This window comes from Erpetoichthys calabaricus, chromosome 12, assembly GCF_900747795.2.
Source record: "Erpetoichthys calabaricus chromosome 12, fErpCal1.3, whole genome shotgun sequence".
Taxonomy (NCBI): domain Eukaryota; kingdom Metazoa; phylum Chordata; class Cladistia; order Polypteriformes; family Polypteridae; genus Erpetoichthys; species Erpetoichthys calabaricus.
In genome coordinates this window covers 32,077,918-32,104,653 of record NC_041405.2, presented here as the reverse complement: position 1 = coordinate 32,104,653, position 26,736 = coordinate 32,077,918, and the positions used below count along the sequence as shown (strand labels likewise).

Sequence of the window (26,736 nt, the reverse complement as noted above, 5' to 3'; positions counted from 1 at the left end):
ATGGGGTCTACTTACAGATTCACATGACTACAGTGATCCCCCGCCTATCGCAGAAGTTACGTTCCAGACCCATCAGTGATAGGTGAAATGGTGAAAATCCGTGATATAGAAAGGCCATATAAACAAATATTTTTTTTTTTTTATAGTTTAAGCCTTAAAATACCCATCCCACACGCTTTAAAACACATGTAAACTTATTCAAACACACTTTGTAAACACATATGATATGTGGATGTTGGTCTAAGGATATGAGTAACATCTCTTTATTATAAAACCTTTTAACATCACGCAAGACAAGGCAGTAAGACAGAAGAACAGCTGCTGTACAGGCTTTTAAATGATCAACGCGCAGAGCGTCAAGCAGAACAGGCATCTTGGCAGAAGCAGCACAAAGCCAGTAGTTGATAGTTGATCTGTCCACTTCTGCTTAGCATGTGTTCCGCTCCCCCCCACTTCACAAAGCGAGCAGCAGAGACACAAAGTGGCAAAAGGACAGCTGCTGTAATGGAGAGATGTGAAGTGGCGGGGCGGGGGGGGTGGAGATTGGGAGTTGAGCGAAGTGATAGGGAGAGACAACGTCACACCCTACTTACAAACAATTTAAAACAAGTTCACTGACATCTAACCTAGCAGTTGTTGGAATGCTTTTGGCAGACAAACTTCAGGTGCTCCCAACTCTTAAAACAACGACAAGCAGAACACGCAGCTCGCCAGCAGCAGCTGCAGAAACATGATGTGGGGGCGCGATAGCTGAACCGCGATATAGCGGGGGGATTACTGTATATAGAAAAACTGAAGGGAAAAAAAGTACAGAGAAATACTAGGAGGGTAAATATATTGAAAAGAAAACAAAGTGAAACTAATAATATTTACTAGCCGACACCCACTGTAGCATACGGCGGTGTAAGAATAGGAACGGAAAATAGTGAGAAAGGAATTCAGAAATCAAGAAGAAATAAATACTTCTTGAAAGACGCAGTGTGCATATAGAATTTCCGGCCAAGCAGGATTACATGTGAAAGTGATAAATAAATCAGGCTTTCCAAATTTACGTACTATGGCCATGGCATCCTGATAGTTTTATTGCATGTATCTTGGACTTCCTGGAAATGTGGACGGTAATATGATCATTTTGTCTACACAAACGTTATTTTCAGTGTTTGCTTGCAGTGTGTCTGATAGTTCAACGCGCAGATCTTGTTGATGTAATCTGAGATAGTTGAGACGTGCGCCCTCTGTTTTAACATACGCATCTACGACGTACTGTTGGAATAGTTTGCCGCTGGAGTGCAAAATACTAAATGTATTCCTCATTGCTAATCTGTACATGCAAAATTGGCATTATTCACTTGGCGCGTCTTTTATCGGGAACATGTTGTAAATCTTTGTGCCAGCCAATGTCTCCATAAGGGAATAAAAGTGGGTAAACCATAGGATCGCAATTCATATTGAACGTGGAAATCTGTTTACAGGAGTTGCCTATGGGATAGATGCAAATGTCCCTTTCAGCAGGCGTTTCGCCATCTTCTCCGATGAAAATCGCTGCAACATCGGTGTGACATGTCGGGGCATTGTATTGTCGTAAATCCTGCCTAGGAGTTTCCTTGAAAACCATTTGTACAGATGCTGTTGGATTGGACTGATTGGACAAAGGAATTGTCTGTAGACCTCCGAGACAGGATTGTCCTGAGGCACAAATCTGGGGAAGGTTACAGAAAAATTTCTGCTGCTTTGAAGGTCCCAATGAGCACAGTGGCCTCCATCATCCGTAAGTGGAAGAAGTTCGAAACCACCAGGACTCTTCCTAGAGTTGGCCGGCCATCTAAACTGAGTGCTGTGGGGATGTTTTTCAGCGGCAGGGACTGGGAGACAGGATAAAGGGAAAGATGACTGCAGTAATGTACAGAGACATCCTGGATGAAAAGCTGCTCCAAAGCGCTCCTGATGCTGCAGATGTTCTATCAGACGGTTGTGGCGAGCGCCCTCTTCTACGCGGTGGTGTGCTGGGGAGGCAGCATTAAGAGGAAAGACGCCTCACGCTTGGACAAACTGGTGAGGAAGGCAGGCTCTATTGTTGGCATGGAGCTGGACAGTTTAATATCTGTGGCAGAGCGAAGGGCGCTCAACAGGCTCCTATCAATTATGGAGAATCCACTGCATCCACTAAAAAGTGTCATCACCAGACAGAGGAGCAGCTTCAGTGACAGACTGCTGTCACTGTCCTGCTCCACTGACAGACTGAGGAGATCGTTCCTCCCCCAAACTATGCGACTCTTCAGTTCCACCCGGGGGGTAAACGTTAACATTTAACATTATACAAAGTTATTGTCTGTTTTTTCACCTGCATTATTATCATTCTTTAATTTAATATTATTTATTGTATCAGTATGCTGCAGCTGGAGAATGTGAATTTCCCATTGGGATTAATAAAGTATCTATCTATAAGATATCAAAGGAGTGGCTTCAGGACAACTCTGTGAATGTCCTTGAGTGGCCCAGACTTGAATCCGATTGAACATCTCTGAAGAGATCTTAAAATGGCTGTGCACTGACGCTTCCCATCCAACCTGATGGAGCTTGAGAGGTGCTGCAAAGAGGAATGGGCAAAACTGGCCAAGGATAGGTGTGCCAAGCTTGTGGCATCATATTCAAAAAGACTTGAGGCTGTAATTGCTGCCAAAGGTGCATCGACAAAGTATTGAGCAAAGGCTGTGAATACTTATGTACATGGGATTTCTCAGGTTTTTTATTTTTAATAAATTTGCAAAAACCTCAAGTAAACTTTTTTCACGTTGTCATTATGGGGTGTTGTGTGTAGAATTCTGAGGAAAAAAATGAATTTAATCCATTTTGGAATAAGGCTGTAACATAACAAAATGTGGAAAAAGTGATGTGCTGTGAATACTTTCCGGATGCACTGTATATATAAGATATTAGGGGAAACAAGGGGTGGAGGTACACCTTGGTGCAGGTCTGAAATCTTAAACTGTTTTTGTTTTCTTTTCTAATTAAGAAGCCCCTTCAAAAGATCCTGAACAGACCTGTTTTGGATTACAGAAGTATTTAAAGTAAGGACACTGAGCTCCTATTATTTTTGCTGTGACTGTGGTGTGTTTGTGATTCGGGTTTCTTTTGTTTTGATGCTGTGTTTTACTTTGCCTTCCATGTAAATGGAATTTTGAAGATGGGGTCAAAAATTTGCTGTAGAGTTAAGTTTAGATTCCCAATTCTACAATGTGAAAAATGTCAAAAAAAAAGTTGATTTTACCATGGTGTCTAAATGTGTGTTTGTGTGCATAAATCCAAAGAAAACTGAAATTGATTTTAACGTCTTAAAACTATATCCATCCATCCATTATCCAACCCGCTATATCCTAACTACAGGGTCACGGGGGTCTGCTGGAGCCAATCCCAGCCAACACAGGTCGCCAGGCAGGAAACAAACCCCGGACAGGGTGCCAGCCCACCAGAGTCTTAAAACTATATTTTAGTCTGAAATTATGCATTCTTTATGTTGTACAGAGCTCCTGGATGACTATATCCTTGAAAAAATACAATTTAGAACAAGCAGTTTTCTAAATATCCATTATAATGGGCAACATGGGTTGGCTGACATCCTGAGATAATGAGATGGATGGCTCCTTACCTGGCTGGGAGGCCCTTTTAATGGAAGAATATTGGTGGCCTGGAATCCCTCTGTTGTCCATCCCATTTTGGCACTGCATGGGTGCTATAGTTAGTTTTGATAGGCAGCCCTGTTGGGGTCCATGGGTGCCGCTAGGGGGAGCTGCTAGAGGCAGACTCTCCTATCATGGGGAGGTTACACCTGACCCACAGGTGCTTCCTGGATACCATGCGATAGTGGTGGTTCTGCTTCCAGGTCTGGTATAAAAGAAGCTACTCTGCTTCACCTTGCGGTCAGAGTCAGGAGAGTAGCTGGACGAACCTCACCTGGGTGACATGGAGACAGGGAGAGTCCTACAGCTGGAAACGTGGAATACATTAAGGTACTTTAATCTGAATCTGTGTCTGTGCAGTTGTGTCTGGAGTTTATGGGCTGCAATTCCCCTAAATGGATCCCACCCTCCTAAATTTTTATGACCTATGTCAATGATAACTGACAACAAAATGTATCTACCTTTTTTCAAATAAATTGTGTCATGTTTGTTTTATTGCAGACTCCAGGCCTGTTGTTTTTGGTCCAGTGGTGATCTTCATGTTCTGCAAATGCCATTTGACCAGTGTCCAAAAATAATTGCTGTAGAAATTGTTTAATTTAACTGGGATTTTTGGAGTCTGCTCTGTTATGGTCATGAGTGGTTTTGAAGATTCATAATATACTGTTCACGTACACAAGCCCTGAAGTACACGTAAGATCGTGTACACACATACATACCGTGACCGGTTGTCGCTGCTGGTTAGCTGCCCATAACAAACCCCTTCCGAATGAGGTATTGTATTTGTATCTGCCGGTTCAGCAATAAAGATTTTGTACCTTTCATACCTGATCCCTTTTCCAGTCCTGTGCAACTCTGTTACCCAAGCTTGACAATACACTCACACACTCACCTAAATGTATAAGTGAAGATAGCTTGTTTGCCCTACCAGAGCACCATTTCTGACAATGAAGACAAAGAAGTGAACACACACACACACACATCTAGACTGTAACACTCGATATGCACAGTAGCATTAAGCCACGGAGACGTGGAATGTCACCTCTCTGAAGGGGAAGGAGCCTGAGCTAGTGCGCGAAGTTGAGAGGTTCCAGCTAGATATAGTCGGGCTCACCTCGACGCACAGCTTGGACTCTGGAACCAATCTCCTTGAGAGGGGCTGGACTCTCTACCACTCTGGAGTTGCCCCCGGTGAGAGGCGCCGAGCGGGTGTGGGTATACTTATTGCCCCCCAACTTGGAGCCTGTACATTGGGGTTTACCCCGGTGGACGAGAGGGGAGCCTCCCTTCGCCTTCGGGTGGGGGGACGGGTCCTAACTGTTGTTTGTGTGTATGCACCGAACAGCAGTTTAGAGTACCCACCCTTTTTGGAGTCCCTGGAGGGGGTGCTAGAGGGCATACCTTCTGGGGACTCCCTCGTTCTGCTGGGAGACTTCAATGCTCACGTGGGCAATGACAGAGAGACCTGGAAGGTCGTGATTGGGAGGAATGGCCCCCCCGATCTGAACCCGAGTGGTGTTTTGTTATTGGACTTCTGTGCTCATCACGGATTATCCATAACGAACACCATGTTCAAGCATAGGGGTGTTCATATGTGCACTTGGCACCAGGACACCCTAGGCCTCAGTTCGATGATCGACTTTGTGGTCGTGTCGTCGGACTTGCGGCCACATGTCTTGGACACTCGGGTGAAGAGAGGGGCGGAGCTGTCAACTGATCACCACCTGGTGGTGAGTTGGCTTCGATGGTGGGGGAGGATGCCGGTCAGGCATGGTAGGCCCAAACGTGTTGTGAGGGTCTGCTGGGAACGTCTGGCAGAGCCCCCTGTCAGAAGTAGCTTCAACTCCCACCTCCGGCAGAACTTCGACCATGTCCCGAGGGAGGTGGGGGACATTGAGTCCAAATGGGCCATGTTCCGTGCCTCTATTGTTGATGCAGCTGACCGGAGCTGTGGCCGTAAGGTGGTCGGTGCCTGTCGTGGCGGCAATCCCCGAACCCGTTGGTGGACACCGACGGTGAAGGATGCCGTCAAGCTGAAGAAGGAGTCCTACCGGTCCCTTTTGTCCTGTGGGACCCTGGAGGCAGCTAATAGGTACCGGCAGGCCAAGCGGAATGCGGCTTTGGTGGTTGCTCAGGCAAAAACTCGGGCGTGGGAGGAGTTTGGGGAGGCCATGGAGAACGACTTTCGGACGGCTTCGAGGAGATTCTGGTCCACCATCCGGCGTCTCAGGAAGGGGAAGCAGTGCAGTGTCAACACTGTATATGGTGGGGATGGTGCACTGCTGACATCGACTCGGGACGTTGTGGGTCGGTGGGGGGAGTACTTCGAAGACCTCCTCAATCCCATTAACATGCCTTCCAATGAGGAAGCAGAGCCTGGGGACTCAGAGGTGGGCTCCCCCATCTCTGGGACTGAGGTCACCGAGGTGGTCAGAAAACTCCTTGGTGCCAGGGCCCCGGGGGTGGATGAGATACGCCCGGAGTTCCTCAAGGCTCTGGATGTTGTAGGACTGTCTTGGTTGACACGTCTCTGCAACATCGCATGGACATCAGGGACAGTGCCTCTGGATTGGCAGACCGGGGTGGTGGTCCCCCTCTTTAAGAAAGGGGATCGGAGGGTGTGTTCCAACTACAGAGGGATCACACTCCTCAGCCTCCCTGGAAAAGTCTATTCAGGGGTCCTGGAGAGGAGGGTCCGTCGGATAGTCGAGCCTCGGATTCAGGAGGAACAGTGTGGTTTTCGTCCTGGTCGCGGAACAGTGGACCAGCTCTATACCCTTAGCAGGGTCCTGGAGGGTGCATGGGAGTTTGCCCAACCAGTCTACATGTGTTTTGTAGACTTGGAAAAGGCATTCGACCGTGTCCCTCGGGGAATCCTGTGGGGGGGTACTCCGGGAGTATGGGGTACCAGCCCCCCTGATAAGGGCTGTTCGGTCCCTGTACGATCGTTGCCAGAGCCAGGTCCGCATTGCCGGCAGTAAGTCGAACCCATTTCCAGTGAGAGTTGGCCTCCACCAGGGCTGCCCTTTGTCACCGATTCTGTTCATAACTTTTATGGACAGAATTTCTAGGCGCAGCCAGGGCATTGAGGGGGTCCGGTTTGGTGGGCTCAGGATTGGGTCACTGCTTTTTGCAGATGATGTTGTCCTGTTTGCTCCATTAGGCCGTGATGTTCAGCTCTCTCTGGATCGGTTCGCAGCTGAGTGTGAAGCGGCTGGGATGAGAATCAGCACCTCCAAATCCGAGACCATGGTCCTCAGCCGGAAAAGGGTGGACTGCCCTCTCAGGGTTGGTAGCGAGATCCTGCCCCAAGTGGAGGAGTTCAAGTATCTCGGGGTCTTGTTCACGAGTGAGGGAAGAATGGAGCGTGAGATCGACAGGCGGATCGGTGCGGCATCCGCAGTAATGAGGGCTCTGCATCGGTCTGTCGTGGTGAAAAAGGAGCTGAGCTGCAAGGCGAAGCTCTCAATTTACCAGTCGATCTATGTTCCTACCCTCACCTATGGTCATGAGCTATGGGTAGTGACCGAAAGAACGAGATCACGAATACAAGCGGCTGAAATGAGTTTCCTCCGCAGGGTGTCTGGGCTCTCCCTTAAAGATAGGGTGAGAAGCTCAGTCATCCGGGAGGGGCTCAGAGTAGAGCCGCTGCTCCTCCGCATCGAGAGGAGTTAGATGAGGTGGCTCGGGCATCTGATCAGGATGCCTCCTGGACGCCTCCCTGGTGAGGTGTTCCGGGCACGTCTAACCGGGAGGAGGCCCCGGGGAAGACCCAGGACACGTTGGAGGGACAATGTCTCTCGACTGGCCTGGGAACGCCTTGGGATTCTCCCGGAAGAGCTAGAAGAAGTGGCCGGGGAGAGGGAAGTCTGGGCATCTCTGCTCAAGCTGCTGCCCCCGCGACCCGACCTCGGATAAGCGGGAGACAATGGATGGATGGATGGATGGACTTTACAGATTTTGCATGCCACAATAGTACCGAAAAACCCAAATTTGAAAAATAGTATGGTATCAGCATTATGGAATTTTTGGTACCAGAAGTAATCTTTTAGCTATCCTCTCAATCCCCGTTCCCTCGATACTCGCTGTTTCATTTGTGGAAAAAAAAAAAAAACGTGTATTTTGTAGACTCCAAAAAACAAAACTATGTACTTTGACAGACGAGCCCTCCCACTCCTTCACAGGGAAGGAAAACCCCCTTTGCTTTTACACAGTCTGACCTTAAAGGCGGACCTCCCCCATTGCCATTGCCTCAACATGATGAGGACCTCACAGGGGGCACCCCTACCTTATTGCTTTGACATGACTGGGACTTCATATCACTCAAGGGGAAATCGGGGAGTTTTGGAGTTATCGGTTATTTATTGCAGAACCATTTTGGTACCAATACTGAGTTCTGAAAGGTGGTATTGACACTGAAATCAAAATTTAGTATTTAGTACTAGTACATAATAAATATTATACAAGTTCATGTAATTGATTGTATTTTATAGCAATACTAGTTGATTACCCAGTGGCTTCGCTCACTGAGTGCAAGGGAAAAAAATAAAATGTAGTCTATAAGTTATTAAACAGTAAAACATTAACATTTAAGAAGTAAAGATATATTGAGCACAACTGGAGTGTTTTGGGGTAAACTACATTTTAAAGGCACTATAACACAACAGGTAAGTAGTACTAACAGCAGCTAAAATGTACTTGGATTATCTCTCGGTAGTAGATCCCTTGTGAAAGGCGCTACATGACCGCTGTGGTATAGAAATTACATTTTCTATGTGATCATCCAAATTTCTGCCTGACAACCTTGCACTACGTGCCTGTGATTTACTTCTTAAAATAATTCATCACAAAAGGAACTTTGAATGTTGTGGGGGTTTAGTGACCCGAACTCACCTTAAGGGACAGTAAGTAGTCGTGCAGGGTAATTTACAAACAGAGTCCTGTTTCGATGGCGCTGATTACACTCATTCGCAAAGATTTCCACTCTCCCAGGAGCCGACGGGGTACTTGAAGTGTCACAAACAGTACGAGAAAAGAGGGGACGCTGCCCGAAACTGCGAAGCTCTCGACCCCGCGGAGCAGCCCGACATTCCGCGCCTCCCAGCGTCCACTTTGTTCTCACGCACATTGTTTACAGCTCGCCGCAGTTAAAAAGTAGAAAGATGCAAAGCTGTTTTCCTCATCTCTTCTACTATCAAGTACTGCCAACTAAAAAAAGTTACAATGTGGCAGTTTCTGCGACAGTCACGTGGATGAATAAATAAAACTTCTGGCAGAACGCGCCTGGCGGTGGACGGCTCAACGCTGTAGTCCAGACAGGAGGGCTGGGAGAGGACGACGCAGGGTGCACTTCTATGGGATAGATCGGCGTCCACAAACGAAGTGATTAGTTCCTGTATTATAATATGTTCTGTGGTCATCCGTAATTTCCATATCGCGTGGTCATACGTAATTTCCATTTCAAACGCGAAAAGAATTTTATATATAAAGATATCAGTACCAAATTTTAAAATTTTCTGCTAGTTTTGTGTTTCTTAATATGACTTTCTTTAAGTAGTCACTTTACCTAATCTCTGTCACTTACCTTTTAACAATGTGTTGACAGAAAAGACAAAAAAAAAAAATACCATTCTAGATTTTATTTTGTGGAATAGCTTATGAAAATGGTATGGTAGGCAGGAACCTCACATCACACTGCCAGTTCTAAATCTGTGCTGGACTTCCCTCTCTGAGAAGTTCAGATGTTCTCCAAAATTCATAGACATGCTGTCAAGTAACCTAGTGACAGCAAATTTCCCAACTCAAGAATATAAAGAACTTCATAAATGGGAAGAACTAAACACAACTTTCTTATCTGTTCAGTTAACGGTATCTCATCCAGTAATTACATAATAAAGGAAATATCCTTCTGTGCTAGACACTAGCAGCTCCACGTCCATCACAAAAGTGGGTATAAAAACAGATAAGTGTGCTTGGCAGATGCAAACTGACCATTAAAGGTTTGTTTCAATATCAGCACATGCACATCTTTTTTCTAGTAATAATATATGAAAGGTTTATTGATTTGTAAAAAACGTTCACTGGCATGACTCTTGTTCTTGTTTTATATTTTTTTCCTTGTGATCATTTATTAGTTATTTTTGAATGATTCGTTGTTAATGTTGTTTACTACTAGTCTCTACCGTTTTGTCCCACAGAAGCCACCTCACATGGCCAGTCACCACAGCGAATGGTCCCAGATGTTATGTGTACCACGTCATCTCTGTGACAATACAAAGGTCGGTGTGACGGAACTGTAATTGCCATAGTTTCATGAATGCCAAATAAAACTTTGTGTATTTGCTTTACTTCTTTTTTTTGGAATTCATGGTTCCCAATTTAATTTATTTCTTGTTCTCAGTTATAATTCTTGAGTAGCATTTCATTTAATGTACTCTCTTGGTTTCAGTCTCTTGCATGTATTAACTGCTCGCCTGGTTATTCCATTCAATTTGGTTGCATCGCGTTGTTGCCTTACCAGCTTAGTTAAATCCCAGGGCTGCCTTAACAGTGACTTCCAGAACAACAAACACCTTAATGTCAGCTCATATCTGAACAACCAGATCCAACTCCAGGACAGAGAGTGTACTGTCTTAGGAACATTCTGAATTCTAACACGTTTTCCCAGGCTCAATGATTTTCTGTGTATTTCGGCCATGTTACCAGTTTAAATTGCCACAAACACACTTACAGTTGTGGATCCATTCTTTCCTGGATGAAATGCTCCACCCCAGAAGAGAAAAGCTGATTGGCCAGTAGATGTCATGATGGATGTCCCTTCTACATCTCTTTGGTGTGAAAGAAACACTGCCTGCCACAGACTCTGCCCGGTGTAACCATCAATGACCAGAACCTATAAAGGGATAACAAAATCCGCAGAATGAGCCCAGTTCAGTTGCACAATACAATCAGTCAAAAATAGGAGCATGAAAGTTCTACCTTCTTGAGCCCGTTGTCGAATGACTCTTGAAGCAGAATATCTGGGGTCTTGTCTTCATTGAAAATGCCAACTGTAGGTGGGCTTAAGAAACCAAAAACAGACAAAAGATTAATGCCGACAGACCCTTTCCATAATCCCCTGTGTGTTCCTAGTAGACGTCGTCTATTTCCCTGCCCACATCTTTTCTACACCCAGATCCAGTAGCCTTTGGCCACAAAGGTTACATGTTGTCCATCCAGGAGTGGGATGTGCCTTCATATTTAGCACACTCCAATATACCAAAGTGGGCTGATTTAACAGAAAGATGAGATTTTTTTTTCTCTTTAAAAATAAATCATTAAATATTTATCCAAAATGTCAGTGCAATCCAGTCAATAGAAATGAGATGCTACATTTGTTTTATTTTAAATAACTTCAAAAAACGTTGTCTTGCAGTAACATTCAATAATTTAGGAGGGTTTGGAATCTTCCTCTGTACACAGAGATTTGAAACTTTTATACTTTACAGCTAATCAAGTTTCATACAAGTGGTGTAGCAGGGCATGCCTACATCTGATAATCCAAAATGGGCAAACCAACTGCATCTAGAACATTAAGTTAACTTACTTATTTATTACTTTATTAGCTTTGCTTGAGCAAGGCCCTTGAGCTGCAATTGCTTCGTCCTGGGTGTGATATTAACCTGCATCCTGCCCTGCTAGCAGGACCTATATATATATATATATATATATATATATATATATATATATATATATATATATATATAGTAGATTTAAAAGTCAAAGTTGCTTTTCAGGTGTGACTAGGCTTCAGAAACCTGGATGTATGAATGGGTTTTGCACCAGCCTTTGAAAGGAAACTGAAGGATGTTGAATATCATAGATAGATAGATAGATAGATAGATAGATAGATAGATAGATACTTTATTAATCCCAAGGGGAAATTCACAAGATGTCACAATTCATCGTAGCATTCTAAGTTCAGACAGCAGTAATATGAACTGAATGTATTCTGTGTGGCGATCGCTGCCTGCGGCTCCTCTCAGTGCAAGATGAAGTCAGTTTAAGAATCATGTAGCAATTAACAACTGGGTCGGGGAACACTTAATATGAAGCATTTAATGTGCTACATTAGTTATGATGGTGTTTCAGAAAATGTAGTAAATAAAACACTGATTTCAACATGAAGTTTACGACGTGGCAATGTTAAATTATAGAGAGAAAAAACAAGGGTTTAAAGTGGAAATATCGACTTTAATCGTGACATAAACAATGAGATTAAAGTGGAAATTTCGAGAATAAAGCTGACATATCATTAAGTCCATATTTTTTTTTTCTTCTCCAAGGCTCTAATATGCTGCTGTACCACAGAGATTACCACATTCTACAATAATAAGAGACAACTGAAACCTGACGATGCTTAGAATGTTTGTGTAATTATTATCTGATGTTTTCATTTTTTTGACATGCTGATAAAATCAAAACAATCATTAATAAAAATGATCACTTTCCTGTTGACAGTTTTGCATCGTCATTTAGGATTCTGGTTTTTCTGTACGCGCATTCTCCACAGGTGCCACCATTTTATGACCATGTATGCAGCCCATGACATATGCACAGGAGCAGACCATGACATCAGCATCACCAGACTATCTTCTGAGTTTTCAAAGCCCCTCAACATGTTTTTAGGTCTTTAGCAGCGTTTATTTCCATGCAGAACACTGCTAAAATGACATGGGAAATCGCAAAAAAAATCTGCCCAGGGAGTTTCACAACATTTTCTTTGTGGTCTGATTGCACATCCATGCTCCATGGTAACAATTTATTTAAGTACCAAAACCAACACCAGTGCACACCTAGCAGTAAATGCAGTGCTCACTTGGCACAAACACTTGGTAAATACGAGAGTGTGAAGATGGATGAGGTATGAATGAGTGGATATACCAGGTCTTGATGACTTTACCGAGGTCCATTGTTACTCTTACCTGTGAAGGCTGTGGATTGGAGTGCTCCAGCGAAGCTGCAGGTCTCTACCTTTCAGCAAAGACAGACGTGACTTGGAGGCCACCAGAAGATCACTGCAGTTTACTGGTGTGAGGGACAGCGAGACCAGGTGCTCAACCAGACCACTGCAATATCAAAGTGAGACAAACGTGCTAAATGGAAAGTGTGGAAGAAAAATTCGACTTAATCATGTAGGATAAAGTGTTTAGATATATTTTCCATATTAAAATGTAGCCTACATCTTAAATAAATAGATCAAAAGGTAAATAAATATCAGAAACCTGTTCAGGCATATCAGGAAACCCAATAACGGTCGAGTGAACAACAAAATTTCCTGAAAGATGGCTATGAAATGACTAAGAAATCAGCAGATGTCCTGTAAACAACCAGAATGGACAGTTGTTGAATACACAGACATTTCATGGGTGGTAGCGCAATCTAAAGAGTATAAGAAGAACCAGAATATAATAAAATAGATTTTTATTTTCTATAAGTCATTTGGGTGTACAGTAAGCCCTCGCTATATCGCGCTTCGCCTTTCGCGGCTTCACTCTATCGCGGATTTTATATGTAAGCATATTTAAATATATATCGCGGATTTTTTGCTGGTTCGCGGATTTCTGTGGACAATGGGTCTTTTAATTTCTGGTACATGCTTCCTCAGTTGGTTTGCCCAGTTGATTTCATACAAGGGACGCTATTGGCAGATGGCTGAGAAGCTACCCAACTTACTTTTCTCTCTCTCTCTCTTGCGCTGACTTTCTCTGATCCTGACGTAGGGGGATTGAGCAGGGGGGCTGTTCGCACACCTAGACGATACGGATGCTCGTCTAAAAATGCTGAAAGATTATCTTCACGTTGCTACCTTCTGTGCAGCTGCTTCATGAAGCGACATGCTGCACGGTGCTTCGCATACTTAAAAGCACGAAGGGCACGTATTGATTTTCGATTGTTTGTTTTTCTCTGTCTCTCTCTCTCTCTCCCTGCTCCTAACGGAGGGGGTGTGAGCTGCCGCCTTCAACAGCTTTGTGCCGCGGTGCTTCGCATACTTAAAAACCAAACAGCCCTATTGATTTGTTTGCTTTTCTCTATCTCTCTGACTTTATCTGCTCCTGACGCGCACTCCTTTGAAGAGGAAGATATGTTTGCATTCTTTTAATTGTGAGACGGAACTGTCATCTCTGTCTTGTCATGGAGCACAGTTTAAACTTTTGAAAAAGAGACAAATGTTTGTTTGCAGTGTTTGAATAATGTTACCGTCTCTCTACAACCTCCTGTGTTTCTGCGCAAATCTGTGACCCAAGCATGACAATATAAAAATAACCATATAAACATATGGTTTCTACTTCGCGGATTTTCTTATTTCGCAGGTGGCTCTGGAACGCAACCCCCGCGATGGAAGAGGGATTACTGTATACCAACAAACCAACTAGAGTAAGATGTACTGTATGCACATTCATGTAAATTCAGTGGTTTATAAAATGAACCTATGTCCTTGGTTTCTCCGCCCAGTCTCACCTTGCTGTAACAGGCTGCTCCCTCTCACGGAATTTACTGAGGAGTAATTAAATGAACAGATTTTCTCTTGCCTGATTATCGACTCAAAAAGGTTTACTAGACTTGTCCTGTTAGAGGATAAGTTTCTTTCTTTAATTATGATGTTGATCTCTACTACAAAAGCATCTTCTGAAATCTGATGCACTGGGTCTTGTCCTCGGTTACCAGCCTACATACAGCAGGTTTACTTACCTGAAAATATGGATAAGATTGGAGGAGTTTACTCTTCTCAGCTTCTCCCAGCTCTGTTCCCGGGGACGCAGATTTTGGGGCAGTACTGCCTTCTTGTTTGCCTGAATGAATATGTCCCTCAAAGAAGTGGCTTCCACGCTGCCTGCACAATGAGAGGAACATTACTGGCAGAATCTCTTTGCCATTACATAAACAAGTTGGCTTCTTATGGCCTTGAATTTAGGGCTTGTCATCTTACTTTTGGGAAAATACATGCAGTGAATCTGTTCTTACCATAGCCAAACAAAATGTAGTGTGCCCCTCCTTTGGTTACATGCAGCTGTGGTCCAATAAGTTTCCCCTGGCCAGTCAAGTTAAAGGACACTGGGGCACCAACTGGAGACCCATTTGCTCCAGAGATGAGCAGAAAGGAGATGTCAAACTGCTGGGAGATAACACAGTATAGTGAGATGACACTTAGCACATTAGTCAGTGCGTCTTTAAATAAAGTATAGCACCTTTCACCAAGATCCCATGGCCGACTTTTTTTTCTTTTTTTTTTAAAAAGCAATGCACTGTGGTTGTGTGCTCACTAACAAAAACACAATTGTCTTTCCTGATCTTTTTGAAAGAGTTAGACTTTGACATCATGAGGTTTCTCCTTGCCTTTTGTTGAAGTCTTAATATTAAGCATCCATCAACATACTACCTAGTCGCAGTGCCGGTCGAAGGCCATTTGGAGCTCTAGGCAGGGTTGACAGAAGTTGCCAGATGTGGTACATAGCAGGTAATAACACAAATGGTGCCCCTCTGTGCACAAACCACAGACTTTACTTGTATGGAGCACGTGCACTTTTACTTTCATAAACTTTGTCATTGATGTTCGACAACCAGCCCCCTCAGGTTTAATTTGATAAATGGCACCCACTCATTCTCATCATAGTTTAATGACCTGGTTGTTCTGCCTCAGTGTCCGTGGCATGCACCCCTTTGTGTAATACCGCGGACATTACTATCATACTTCTACGACATTGGTGTAAATGTCATAAATGGTGTCCCTCAGATGACAGCACCCTAAGCGGTGGCATTGGACTGACTGGCTGTAAATGTCCTGTATCGTATTTCTATCGACTTGGACTTCTTTTGTCGTGTATTGTGAATGGGTGTCTTGTACCATGTTTCATGTGCATGACTGAACAAACTGAATAAGACTTCCAATGCGCATTTGTACAAAATGCAAATAAAGAATCTTGAAAGTGAACTAAAACAACTTCAGGGACAACGGCATCGGTTTGTATCGAGTGCAAGTAGGAATTGTACAAGGCCTAGAAAAAGCCTTCACCCCCTTGGACATTTTCACATTTTATTGTTATACAACATTGAATGTCAGTAGATTAAATCGGGCGTTTTTGACCGTGATCAACAGAAAAATTAATGTCAACGTGAAAACAAATCTCTGAAAAGTGGTCTAAATTATTGATCAATTAGTTCAAATTAATTATAATTAAAAGATCTGAAATAAACTAAAACACAAAAAACTGATTTCATAAGTACTCGTTCCCTTCATGTCAGCATGCAGTAGACGCACCTTTGTCAGCTATGACAGCCTGGTGTCTGTGCGCTCAGGTCTCCATCAGCTTTGTACATCTGGGCACTGCAGTTCCTCCCCATTCTTCTTTGTAAAAAAGCTCAAGCTCTGCCAGGACACATGAAGATCCGTGAGTGACCACCTTTTGTCAAGTCCAGCCACAAATTCTCATTGGGATGAGATCTGGACTCTGACTCAGTCACTCCAGGACATTCACATTGTTGTTTAAAAGTCATTCCTGTGCAGCTTTGGTTTTACGTTTGGGGTTGTTGTCTTGTTGCAAAACAAACCTTCTCCCAAGGCACAGGTTTCTTGCAAAATGCACAAGACTTTCCTCTAAAATTTCCCTGTATTTTGCTGCATTCATTTTACCCTCACAAACTTACAGGGCCTACAACAGAGAAGCATCTCCATAGCATGATGCTGCCACCACCATGCTTGATTCTCTTTGAAAGCATGCAGTGTTCAAAATTGGAGTTTACTCTGACAGCCAAAAAGCTTAGTTTTTGTTTCATTAGACCACAAAACCTTCTTCCAGCTATGCTGAAATGGATTAAAAATGTCCAGAAATGTCCAAGTCAGAATCTAGATCTCAATTTAATTGAGAATTTGTGGCTGGGTTTGACAAAGTGTGTTCATTCAGAATCTCCATGCAGCCTGACAGAGCTTCAGCAACAAGTCTCAGTGTCCTGATGCGCCAGGCTGACATACAGTAGACCTATGCACAAAGACCCAAATACTGACTTGGAAGGACATGAAAAGTTACAAGATCAATCATTTTGTGCTTTAATTAATTACAGATTTTTTTAATTGCAATTTTTGTAATTAATTACTCTGTAATTTAGACCACTCTGCAGAGATCCGTTTCCATTTTGACATTAAAGAGTCTTCTTCTGATGATTAATATCATAAAAGCCAAATGAAATCCACTGATTCAATGCTGTATAAAAATAAAATGTGAGAACACCCAATGGGGTGAATACTTTTTATAGTCCTTGTATCTGACACATTCATGGACACACCTACATTCACTCTCACTGCACCAATCAAGAGTTGGGAGTTGACCAAACCTACATATCTAAAGGAGACAGATGGGGTACCTGGTGAAAATCCAGGCAGACAATGAAAGGAAATGTGAAACCTCCTCACAGACAGCAACCAAGTGAGGAATTGAAACTTGGACACTAGCGCTGAGAAGCTGCAGCTGTAACCACTTCCACGCTGTGCTGACCCCAACATTCTGTTCATCAGTAGAAAGCTGAGGTATTTGTCTCCAGGCCATTGTTGAATACATAGCAGGGTCTAACAGCTGGAAGGACTTATGGGAGATGTAATTAGCTTCCTGTTCAGAGAAACCTACGATGTCCTTCCTTCGCCTAAGAACTTCAGCCAGTGGCAGGGTAAAGATCCATTGTGCCCCCTGTGTTTAACACCTGCTACCCTCAGACATGTCCTTACTGGGTGCAAAGCGAGTCTCTTCCTGGGTAGATACACTTGGAGACACAATCAAGTGCTGAAGAGCCTGGCAGCAGCGATAACAAGACAACAGCTACCAACGCATGGTGCCCTAAAACATCTTGCACAGCCTTAAAAATATCTTTTGTATGAGAGGGGATGAAGGGCAGATGAAGCTTTACCCACTGACTAGGGTAGGACAGCTGAAAGCAGCCCGGAACTAGGAGATGCTGGCTGAGATAGGCCAGAGTCAGAAATAGCTTCTACCACTTTGAGACCAGACTTAATACTGTGGTCCAACTCTCAGTGCACTGTGTACTTTGTAGAGCTGACTGTACCCTGGGAGGATGCAGTTGATGAAGCAAGTGAGAGGAAAAAATCTGCACTATGCCAAGTTGGCTGCTGAGACAGAATGGCAAAACTAGAAAGCAATGGTCTATCCAGTGGAGGTTGGTGGCCCAGGTTTTATAGCAACATCCACTACTAGGCTGCTGATGGATCTGGAAATCCATGGCCAAGCCCAGCTTCGGTTACTATCAACGAAACATCAGGGACTGCAAAATGCTGTAGCCACTCAATATGGCTAAATAAGACAGACCCTAGCAAGGTCCCAATGAGAATGGCTAAAGGGGAAAGACCCTAGAAGGACCCCAATGAGAATGGGACACACACCCGGGTCTTATCAGCCTGGGGTGGGCCTTGCCTTAGCAAAGGGTGTATTGTGATTAATAGGCTGAAACACCAGATAACGCTGAGGTATACAAATGAAGATGTTCTCTAGGAATATCTGCTAATCAGTGAGAAGCTGGTGGGGGAGCAAATGAAGGGTAGAATGCAACAAGATTGAGAGGAGAATGAATACAAAGAAAGAGCAGTAAAGCAGCCTGAGACAATCAGATGAATTGACCTGTGCTGATTCCTTAATAATGGTACCTTTTGTTGGGTTGAATGGCTTGTTCTCACCTAGATGGTTCTAATGAATAATTAAGATGTCTAGTACTGTATTATGATTTTAAAACTGTTAATATCCAAAGCCTTTTCTGGATAATCCTGGTCTCCAGTCCAAGGCTGTGCCTCTCTTTTCACCTGAGGGTTCCAAGATTATCTGAGGCTCCCTGCAACAGTGACTTTGGCAAAGCAAGCCTGCTAACAGGTGGATTGATTTTTTATTTTATTAAGTAAATAATGATGTTCTATGATCCCTAGTAGTGAAATATGGTTGGTGTTTTATAAAATTGCAAAAGTTGGAAATGCATGAATAACAAACAACATTCCAGTATCCAGTCATGGCTGTCTGTCGATCAGATGATGATGATGCTGTCCGTCCACTTGACCATCTCTGGTGCTCTTTGGTGGCCTAGCATCCCAATTTGTGAAAGGCAGACCCAGGGGCACAATGTGCAGGGTATTTGGCCCCCAGGTGCAATAGGTTGGTATCAATAAAGATATGGAAGGTAGAGCATGTGCAAAGGAGTTGTTGCTATCAGTGGTAGTGGGGGTGTGCAATCCTCAAACAGATTGCTTCACTTCCTGTTAGGACTCCACACTGCAAATCAACAAGGGACAAAAAGGAAGCTGCACCACTTTGGATGGACCCTCGGTGGGGTTGAACCTGTCTTAGTCAAGACCTTGCCGTTATGGGTTGCCCTACCAGGAGTATACAACTCCCAATGGCATTGCTCAGGGGATCATTGATCATGCAAACACCACTCTGCTGCCGTAAGGCGCTGACACAATGGAGGGAGTGCAGTATAGTTTTGTAAGAATATAAGATGCACAAAAAGAACCTAATAAATAAATACTCATTATACCATAGCATACCATTTTCTAAGCCCACTTAATCCTGATATGAAATAAACAGAAATGTTCACATGAACTACAGTAGCCACATTGTCCTTAATTCCCTGGGTACACGTTGAGAATTTACAAGTGTGCGTCAGTGCCATATCAGCCTGCCGGCTGGCGACTTTGCTGTACTTGCGTGTATTTGAGGTTGGCCTCACCTCCTCTGCAGGCAGAACAGTCACCAGCAGATCAGGCTTGCTGTCTTCATCTAAATCCATCACCTGAAGAGCAGGAGCAACAATCTCTTCCTGCACCAAACCAGCCTTAATTTCCCACAAGGTGGCACCTAAATAAAAGAGAGAACAACACTACTGTAAATCATCCATCTCCCAAACCAATTTATCCTTAGCAGGATCACAGGGAAGTTGGAGCCCATTCCAGCAAGCACGGGGCTATCATGAGATTTATGTAAACTGTTGGGTTTGTACTTTTTTTTTTTAAGGATTAAACTTGTATTAATAGTTGACACTGAATAAGAATAACATTCTGAGCCAAAACCTTTGTAAATCTTTCATTTTCACGGGTGATGGGCTTAAGTTTACATCTCAAGGAACTAAAAGCAAACATTACTTATTTATTTTTATTTTATTTCATTGTAGAATCAACTCTCGGCAGTGGCCAGCAGGGTGGCTGTGCGGTGCATGTGTACGGGTGCCGTTCTCATTCCCTACCACCTCTGCCATCACTTCCCCTTCATATTTTAAATCATTTGTCACACATGTGCCAACTACACATGTGACAACTAAGGGCCTGAATAATAGTAATTCCATGCCTGACCAGGGGGTGGCAAGGTGCACTAATTGTCTCTCTCAATCCCTTACAGACCATTCTTGGGAAATCCCACCTGGTTCCGGCGCCACCAATGACATCACTTCCAGTTCCAGTGCTGCCAATGACGTCACTTAAGGTTCCGGCCCTGATGACATCACTTCCTCCGCTTGTATTTAAAAGCTGCCATTTTAAGGCAGCAATTCAGTTCTGTTTTGGACTCACATGAGTAACGAACTCAAACCAATTTACCTTTTTGCAGCCAGGATATAATATACGGGTGGCTGCCCCAAACCTTCTCATGTCTCATCGTGCTTTTTGCGACACATTCTTGAGGCAGATTTAAAATTTCATTGCCAGCTTAAGTGAAAAATTAAGAAAAATGTACAAAGTAATTGCAACACAAAAACTAACTTAATCAGTTTTAATGCAAAGAGATGCCGACAAAAGAAGAGAAGAAGTGGGCCACTATGGTGGAGGAAAGAAGAGCTGCTCTGAGCAAATGAATGGTAAACGTACAGAGAAAGAGGATGAAAACTAGGAGTGCTCAAGTCAAGTGTATTCACTGCACATTATCGTGCAGTATGCCGTTACTGGTTATTTATAAATGGCTACTAACTTATGGAACATTTCAAATTTATACAATTACCTGAAACCAGTAGGAGGGACAAATAATAAGGAGAGTCATTTTTATTTTAACACAAGATGGTCGATACATCTCCTCACCATAACAAGGTGAGTCTATGATGACAGCACTTCTTGGAGTTTTTATTCCTAATGACAAAAGGGCAGAAACCTCACCAGACTGCGTATAAAAAACATGGATCACCGGTTCTTGTATAATTTGGGGACAGGATGCTTGGGGTGAGGCCTATCTATAAGCATGCCAGTGAAGTTGCTGCTCTGGTTTATGGATCTTTTTGGAGGCCATATCACCATTTACAATATTTTTGGTGCCTTATTCCTAACAACCACAGGGCAGAAACCTCACCAGATTGTGTATAAAACATACGGCTCACCTGTTCTTGCAAAGACAGCTCTCAGTAGTTGGGTAGTGCCAATTAGAAGGCATACATCTTCAGTCCCTGTTCCTAAGCCCTGCAATCCACACTGAATGAAACGTACTTCTTCTGGTATGGGTTGAGTCCACAGGGTCTCTCCATCGATGCCAGACAGAGCCCTGACTGTGAGGAAAAAAGAAGACAGACATAGAAATTGTGGGAAAAATGAATGATGGGGGCAATCTGGATTTTGAAAATGGTCTGGAGTAAAGCTTTGAAACATGATACCGTGTTACAAAAATAAGTTCCCCCAGCATTCATTTCAGGAGGAGGAAAACAATTCAAATATCAGTGATTTAAATGTGCTGGTTAAACTTTGTTCCCATAGCAACTCCAACGATGAGCAAATTTGTTTTATTGTCTGTTAAATGTGGAATAAAGCACTGTGTGTGTAGATTGCACCTTCTCCTTGCACCTACACGGGTTGTTTTTTCTGAGCACCCCTTTTTTCCTCCCACATCCCAAACAACTTGTTTGTCACTTTAATTGGCAACTCGAAATTATGTGTGTGTTTGAAATCGGCCTCGTGTTTTAATGTGGCTTGGACAACTAGAAAAACTGAAGCATTACATGGCAGGTACAGTACAGGATGTCCACTCCTGTAATGGTCATTAGGCGATTCCATACCAGCGTGCTCTGAAAATGTTGAGTAAAACAAGCAGATGTTGTACAGATGTGGACAACTTAGTTGGCCTCCTTACAGCCTATTGAAAAAGTGTTGAAATGAAAAGTAATTGTTCAACATATACCTGCATGCCTTTGATATGTCATCAAGTAAAGCAAAGTGTGACAAGAAATGAAGTATTACTTATTTTACAAAGATATTCTACAATGGCCCAGACACATTTGTTGATACTACTGGAAAACTTCATAAATATTTGGACTTGAGCGATTTTTCAAACTAGCTGTTTTCCTTAATTAGCATCACCCATGTCACCAATCATGCAATCAGTCATTGGACCAGAGAAAGCAAATGAGAGAGTTCTCACAAAGAAAATTAAAGGCAAAGGCTAGAAGAACATTTTCAAGAAGTTTGATGTTCCTGATGGGATTGTAGCCAACATCCCTAGATGTAGCGGCAATGGAAAAATTGACCCCAGAATGGGCAAAAGGTTAGTGAGAATTGTAGACAAAAAGCCAAGGACAGCTTTCAAAGAGATACAACTGAGCTGAACTCTAAGGTCAAAGTCCAGTGTCTGATCGCACCATCTGCCACGTTTTGAGTGACAGTGGGCTCAATGGAAGAAGATCCACAAGGATTTCACATAAAAAAGCCAGACTGGAATTTGCTAAAATGCATATTGATAAGCCACAATGCTTCTGGGAGAATGTACTTTTGACTGATAATCAGCTCTTTATCCACAGATGAAAAAATGAAGCTTTCAAACAAAAGAACACCATACCTACTGTGAAACATGGAGGAGGCTCAGTTATGTCTGGGGGCCGCTTTGATGTATCTGACATGGTAGTGCCTTGAGTCTGTGCAGGAAATGATGAAATCTCAAGACTGTAAAGACATTCTGACATGAAATGTACTGCTCAGTGTCAGGAAGCTCTGTCTCAGTCACAGGTCCTCTAATAGGATAATGAACCAAAACACACAGCTAAAAGCAACCAAGAGTGGATAAGAAGAAAACATTGGAGTATTCAGAAGTGGTCTTCTCTGAGCCCTGATTTGAATCCTATCAAACGTCTATGGAAAGAACTGACACATGCAGTCTGGAGAAGCTCCTTTTCAAACCTGACACAGCTGGAGCATTTCGATCAGGACGAGTGAGCCAAATGACCTATGACAGGTGCAGAAGTCTCACCGAGGGCTCCAAGTATTGCTTGTTTGCAGTGATTGTGTCTAAAGGTTGGGCAAGCAAATGTTAGGTTAAGGGTCCAATCACTTTCGTCCAGGCCATTATCATTTGTATTATATCTTGATATATTCCGTTGAGGGGCAGCATGGTAGCGCAGTGGTAGTGCTGCTGCCTCGCAGTTAGGAGACCTGGGTTCGCTTCCCAGGTCCTCCCTGCGTGGAGTTTGCATGTTCTCCCAGTGTCTGCGTGGGTTTCCTCCGGGTGCTCCGGTTTCCTCCCACAGTCCAAAGACATGCAGGTTAGGTGGATTGGCGATTCTAAATTGGCCCCAGTGTGTGCTTGGTGTGTGGATGTGTTTGTGTGTGTCCTGCGGTGGGTTGGCACCCTGCCTTGTGCCCTGTGTTGGCTGGGATTGGCTCCAGCAGACCCCCGTGACCCTGTGTTCGGATTCAGCGGGTTGGAAAATGGATGGATGGATATTCCGTTGAAGCAAAACTCTGGCATCAACAAGGCATTTTTGTCCAGAAAACTGCTGCTCACTGGATATTTTCCCCTTTTTGGACCATCTCTGTAATACCTAGAGATGGCTGTGTGTGAAAGTCCCAGCAGATCAGCAGTTTCTGAAATACTCTGATCAGCCTGTCTGGCACCAACAACCTAGCAAGGTTCAAAGTCACTTAAATCACTTTTCTTCTCCATTCTGATGCTCAGTTTGAACTTTAGCAGGTCGTCTTGACAATGTCTACAGGCCAAAATTAACTGAGTTGCTGCCATGTGATTAGCTGATTAGATGTTTGCGTTAACAAGCAGTTGAACAGGTGTACCTAATAAAGTGACCAGTAAGTGTATATTTCAGTACAACATCACAGGGAGTTGGTGTCTATTAGCAGCACTGGGCATAGGTCAAGAAGCAGAAATATCCATTATCCATCCATCAACCAGATTTAAAATCACAAAAGACATAATTGATTCTGTCAGCACTGTATGCATAGCAGAAACAGTCTTGGATGGGGTAATCATCATACACACACACACACACCCACACACACACACACACACACACACACACACACACACACACACACACTAGTCTTCAACAATCACCCCAGGCCCATTTACACTCACAAACTAACCACATACAAACATTAAGATGTCAACTGGAATAACAAGAAACAAAAAACCCCACAGCCGTGGGGCAAATGTGCAAATGGAATGCAAACAGAGACCTGGCGGAGAGCAGAAGCTGCTACTCTGCCACTGGCGCCTCTCAGTTTTGCCCATCTGAGCATGAACATAGACTTGTGTGAGGGTTCTGCAACAGTCTGGTATCCCATCCAGGGTTGCTTCTACCTTCTGCCTAATGCTGCCTCCAAGAACCAAGAATTACTGAGGTCTGACAATGCTATATATATGTTAACAGTATTTTTGCGAGTTTAGTTCAACTGGGCTTATTCTTGTATGGCACTCTTCACTGTGTACAGACTCAGATTACACATACGGTGCGTAATCATTAAAATATATAACCACTAATATTTAAATTATAAAGCACACACATGAAGCTAAATAAACAATGATATATTTAACATCTTTACTTAAAGGAATACACCACCCAAAGATGACATTTTTAGGTGTGCTTGCATATCATGGGAGGAGCACCTATTGTGAAAGCCCACGCCTTTCTGTCTGTAAGCATGAAATAACTCGACCCCTCTGGATCAATTTTGTTGAGATGCAGCACACTTATTCTTCAAAGAAATTTGTCGAGACAGTTCACTTTTCATTGCGTTATCTCAAACAGATGGTGCTGTGTGAAGTTCTAAAATTTGAAAATCTCCCATTGAAAACCATCAGTGAATTTGAGAACTCATCCATGTTAAAACAGAAATATTCTGTGTAACTTCAACTAGGAATGAGTTTACTGTTTCAATTTTACCTCGACAGCGGCTGCTTGAGCTTGTATACAGTAATCCCTCGCTACTTCGCGGTTCACTTTTCGCGGATTCACGACTTCGCGGATTTTATATGTAAGCATATCTAAATATATAACGCGGATTTTTACTTCTGGTACTTGCTTCCTCAGTTGGTTTGCCCAATTGATTTCATACAAGAGATGCTATTGGCGGATGGCTGAGAAGCTACCCAATCAGAGCACGCAGTTAAGTTCCTGTGTGCTGCTGATTGGCTCAGCGACGGAGTGTTGCATTAACCAGGAAGTCTCATCTCACTCATTCAGAATTAACGTGCTACTGCTTCAGTGGCCGTGTCCAAGCGCCAACAGATGCAAATGATTGCAGAAAAGGTAAACGTTTTGGATATGTTGAAGGAAAAGAACAGCCACACCGCTGCAGACACCATTACAGCATAAACGAGTCCACGATTCTTTTTATTTAAAAATGAGGAAAAGCATATAAGATCTACAGCCGCAGTGTCCTTTAACCAGGGCGCAAAACGAGTTGCAAGTGGACGTGATAAGGCAGTAGTCTGGATGGAATCTGCTTTAGGAATCTTTGCAACAAGGTCGACGACGTCATGACCGCCTACAAGCTGCTACGTGTACTTCGCTATACAGTAAGTGTAAACTTATCTACCGATTTCATATTGCTTAGCAGTTGTCCCTGTTATTAATAGAGTAAAGGGTGGGTTGTTAACAATACAGGGAGGGTTTAAAAACGTCCAAATACACGTTACATAATTAAATAAATATGGTGTCCCTACTTCACGGAAATTCAGTTATCGCGGTCGGCCTTGGAACCTATCTCCCGCGATAAGTGAGGGATTACTGTATTCTCTATTATAAAAGGAGAAAGGTTGGAAGGACACAAGACGCGATTTTCTCGGAGAGACACTTTCATATCCCAAGAGACGAGTCTTTGTGCCAAGAGAATTAACCACGCCCAGGGCCAGAAATAAAAGACAGAGTAGATGACAAAGTAGAACGTCGTAAAGAATTCAAAAACGTTGGTGCGGAACGCATGCAGAGCAGGTTAGATATAATGGAAGTACGAAAATTCGAAAGTCTCAAAAAAAGGATAGTAAAGATTGCATTAGCTCAAACAAACGGAAATTATTACTCGGTGAAATAACGGAACAGCAAAAAGATATCATATATATTGTTCGGATTTAAACTTTAAGTCTGAGACTTGTAGATTGACTAATTTGTGTTGCCATCAGGGAAAAAAAAAGTGTTTCTTCCCAATGAAGAGGCCTATCTGCAAGAATTAAAAGATTTGTTGTTTGGTGAAAGTGAATTCCCAGGAGAGAAATCATTTCTCATTTGTGTGAATGCTATTGTCAGACACATTTCTTGCAGAGAGAAAGAAACGATAATCACTCATATAACGGGCAGTTACCGTATTTTTCGCACCATAAGACGCACTTTTTTTCCCCCAAAAGAAGGTTGGAAATGTCTGTGCGTCTTATGGAGCGAATATTGCGTCACAGACCATGATGTGTAGTACCTGACAAAAGTCGACATCCAGGGGTAGAGGGCGACAAAACTCACTGTTACGTTACAGGCATTCCCTCTGTGCTTGGAGGAATGTTAGACTCATTGACTCGGCATCTAATCCTTGCGTGTGCGTGAGTTGCGAAATGTAAACAAATGTAAACAATGGCAAGATGGCATCGACATCTCACAAGGGAGCGAAGCAAGTGCAGAAAACAAATGTTTTGCGCATTATCACTGAGTCGGACCTTTGTTGATAGTGATCAGGAGATCGAACAAGAGAGTGAGGAACTGTTATCAGCTGATCGGGACACCAGCCGATGCCGCCCCAGCTGAGCGCATTCGTGCACCTATGGCAAGGTTCGTGTGGGAGGAATACCTA

The 26,736-nt window shown here is 43.4% G+C and overlaps 1 protein-coding gene across 2 annotated transcripts in view; it reads right to left on the bottom strand.

Moving 5' to 3' along the window:
- The window catches only part of fam234b (family with sequence similarity 234 member B), a 68,104-nt gene that overhangs the window by 8,654 nt on the left and 32,714 nt on the right, over nt 1-26,736 (bottom strand). The window contains exons 4-10 of one of the 2 annotated variants that reach the window (XM_028815362.2): nt 21,063-21,227; nt 19,434-19,561; nt 14,682-14,832; nt 14,409-14,550; nt 12,641-12,784; nt 10,656-10,737; nt 10,408-10,569 (exon numbers count right to left, since the gene is read on the bottom strand). In XM_028815362.2, coding sequence (XP_028671195.2) covers nt 10,408-10,569; nt 10,656-10,737; nt 12,641-12,784; nt 14,409-14,550; nt 14,682-14,832; nt 19,434-19,561; nt 21,063-21,227 — 974 coding nt within the window. The remainder of the gene's footprint in view (nt 1-10,407; nt 10,570-10,655; nt 10,738-12,640; nt 12,785-14,408; nt 14,551-14,681; nt 14,833-19,433; nt 19,562-21,062; nt 21,228-26,736) is intronic. The other variant, XM_028815363.2, reaches the window with a different exon arrangement.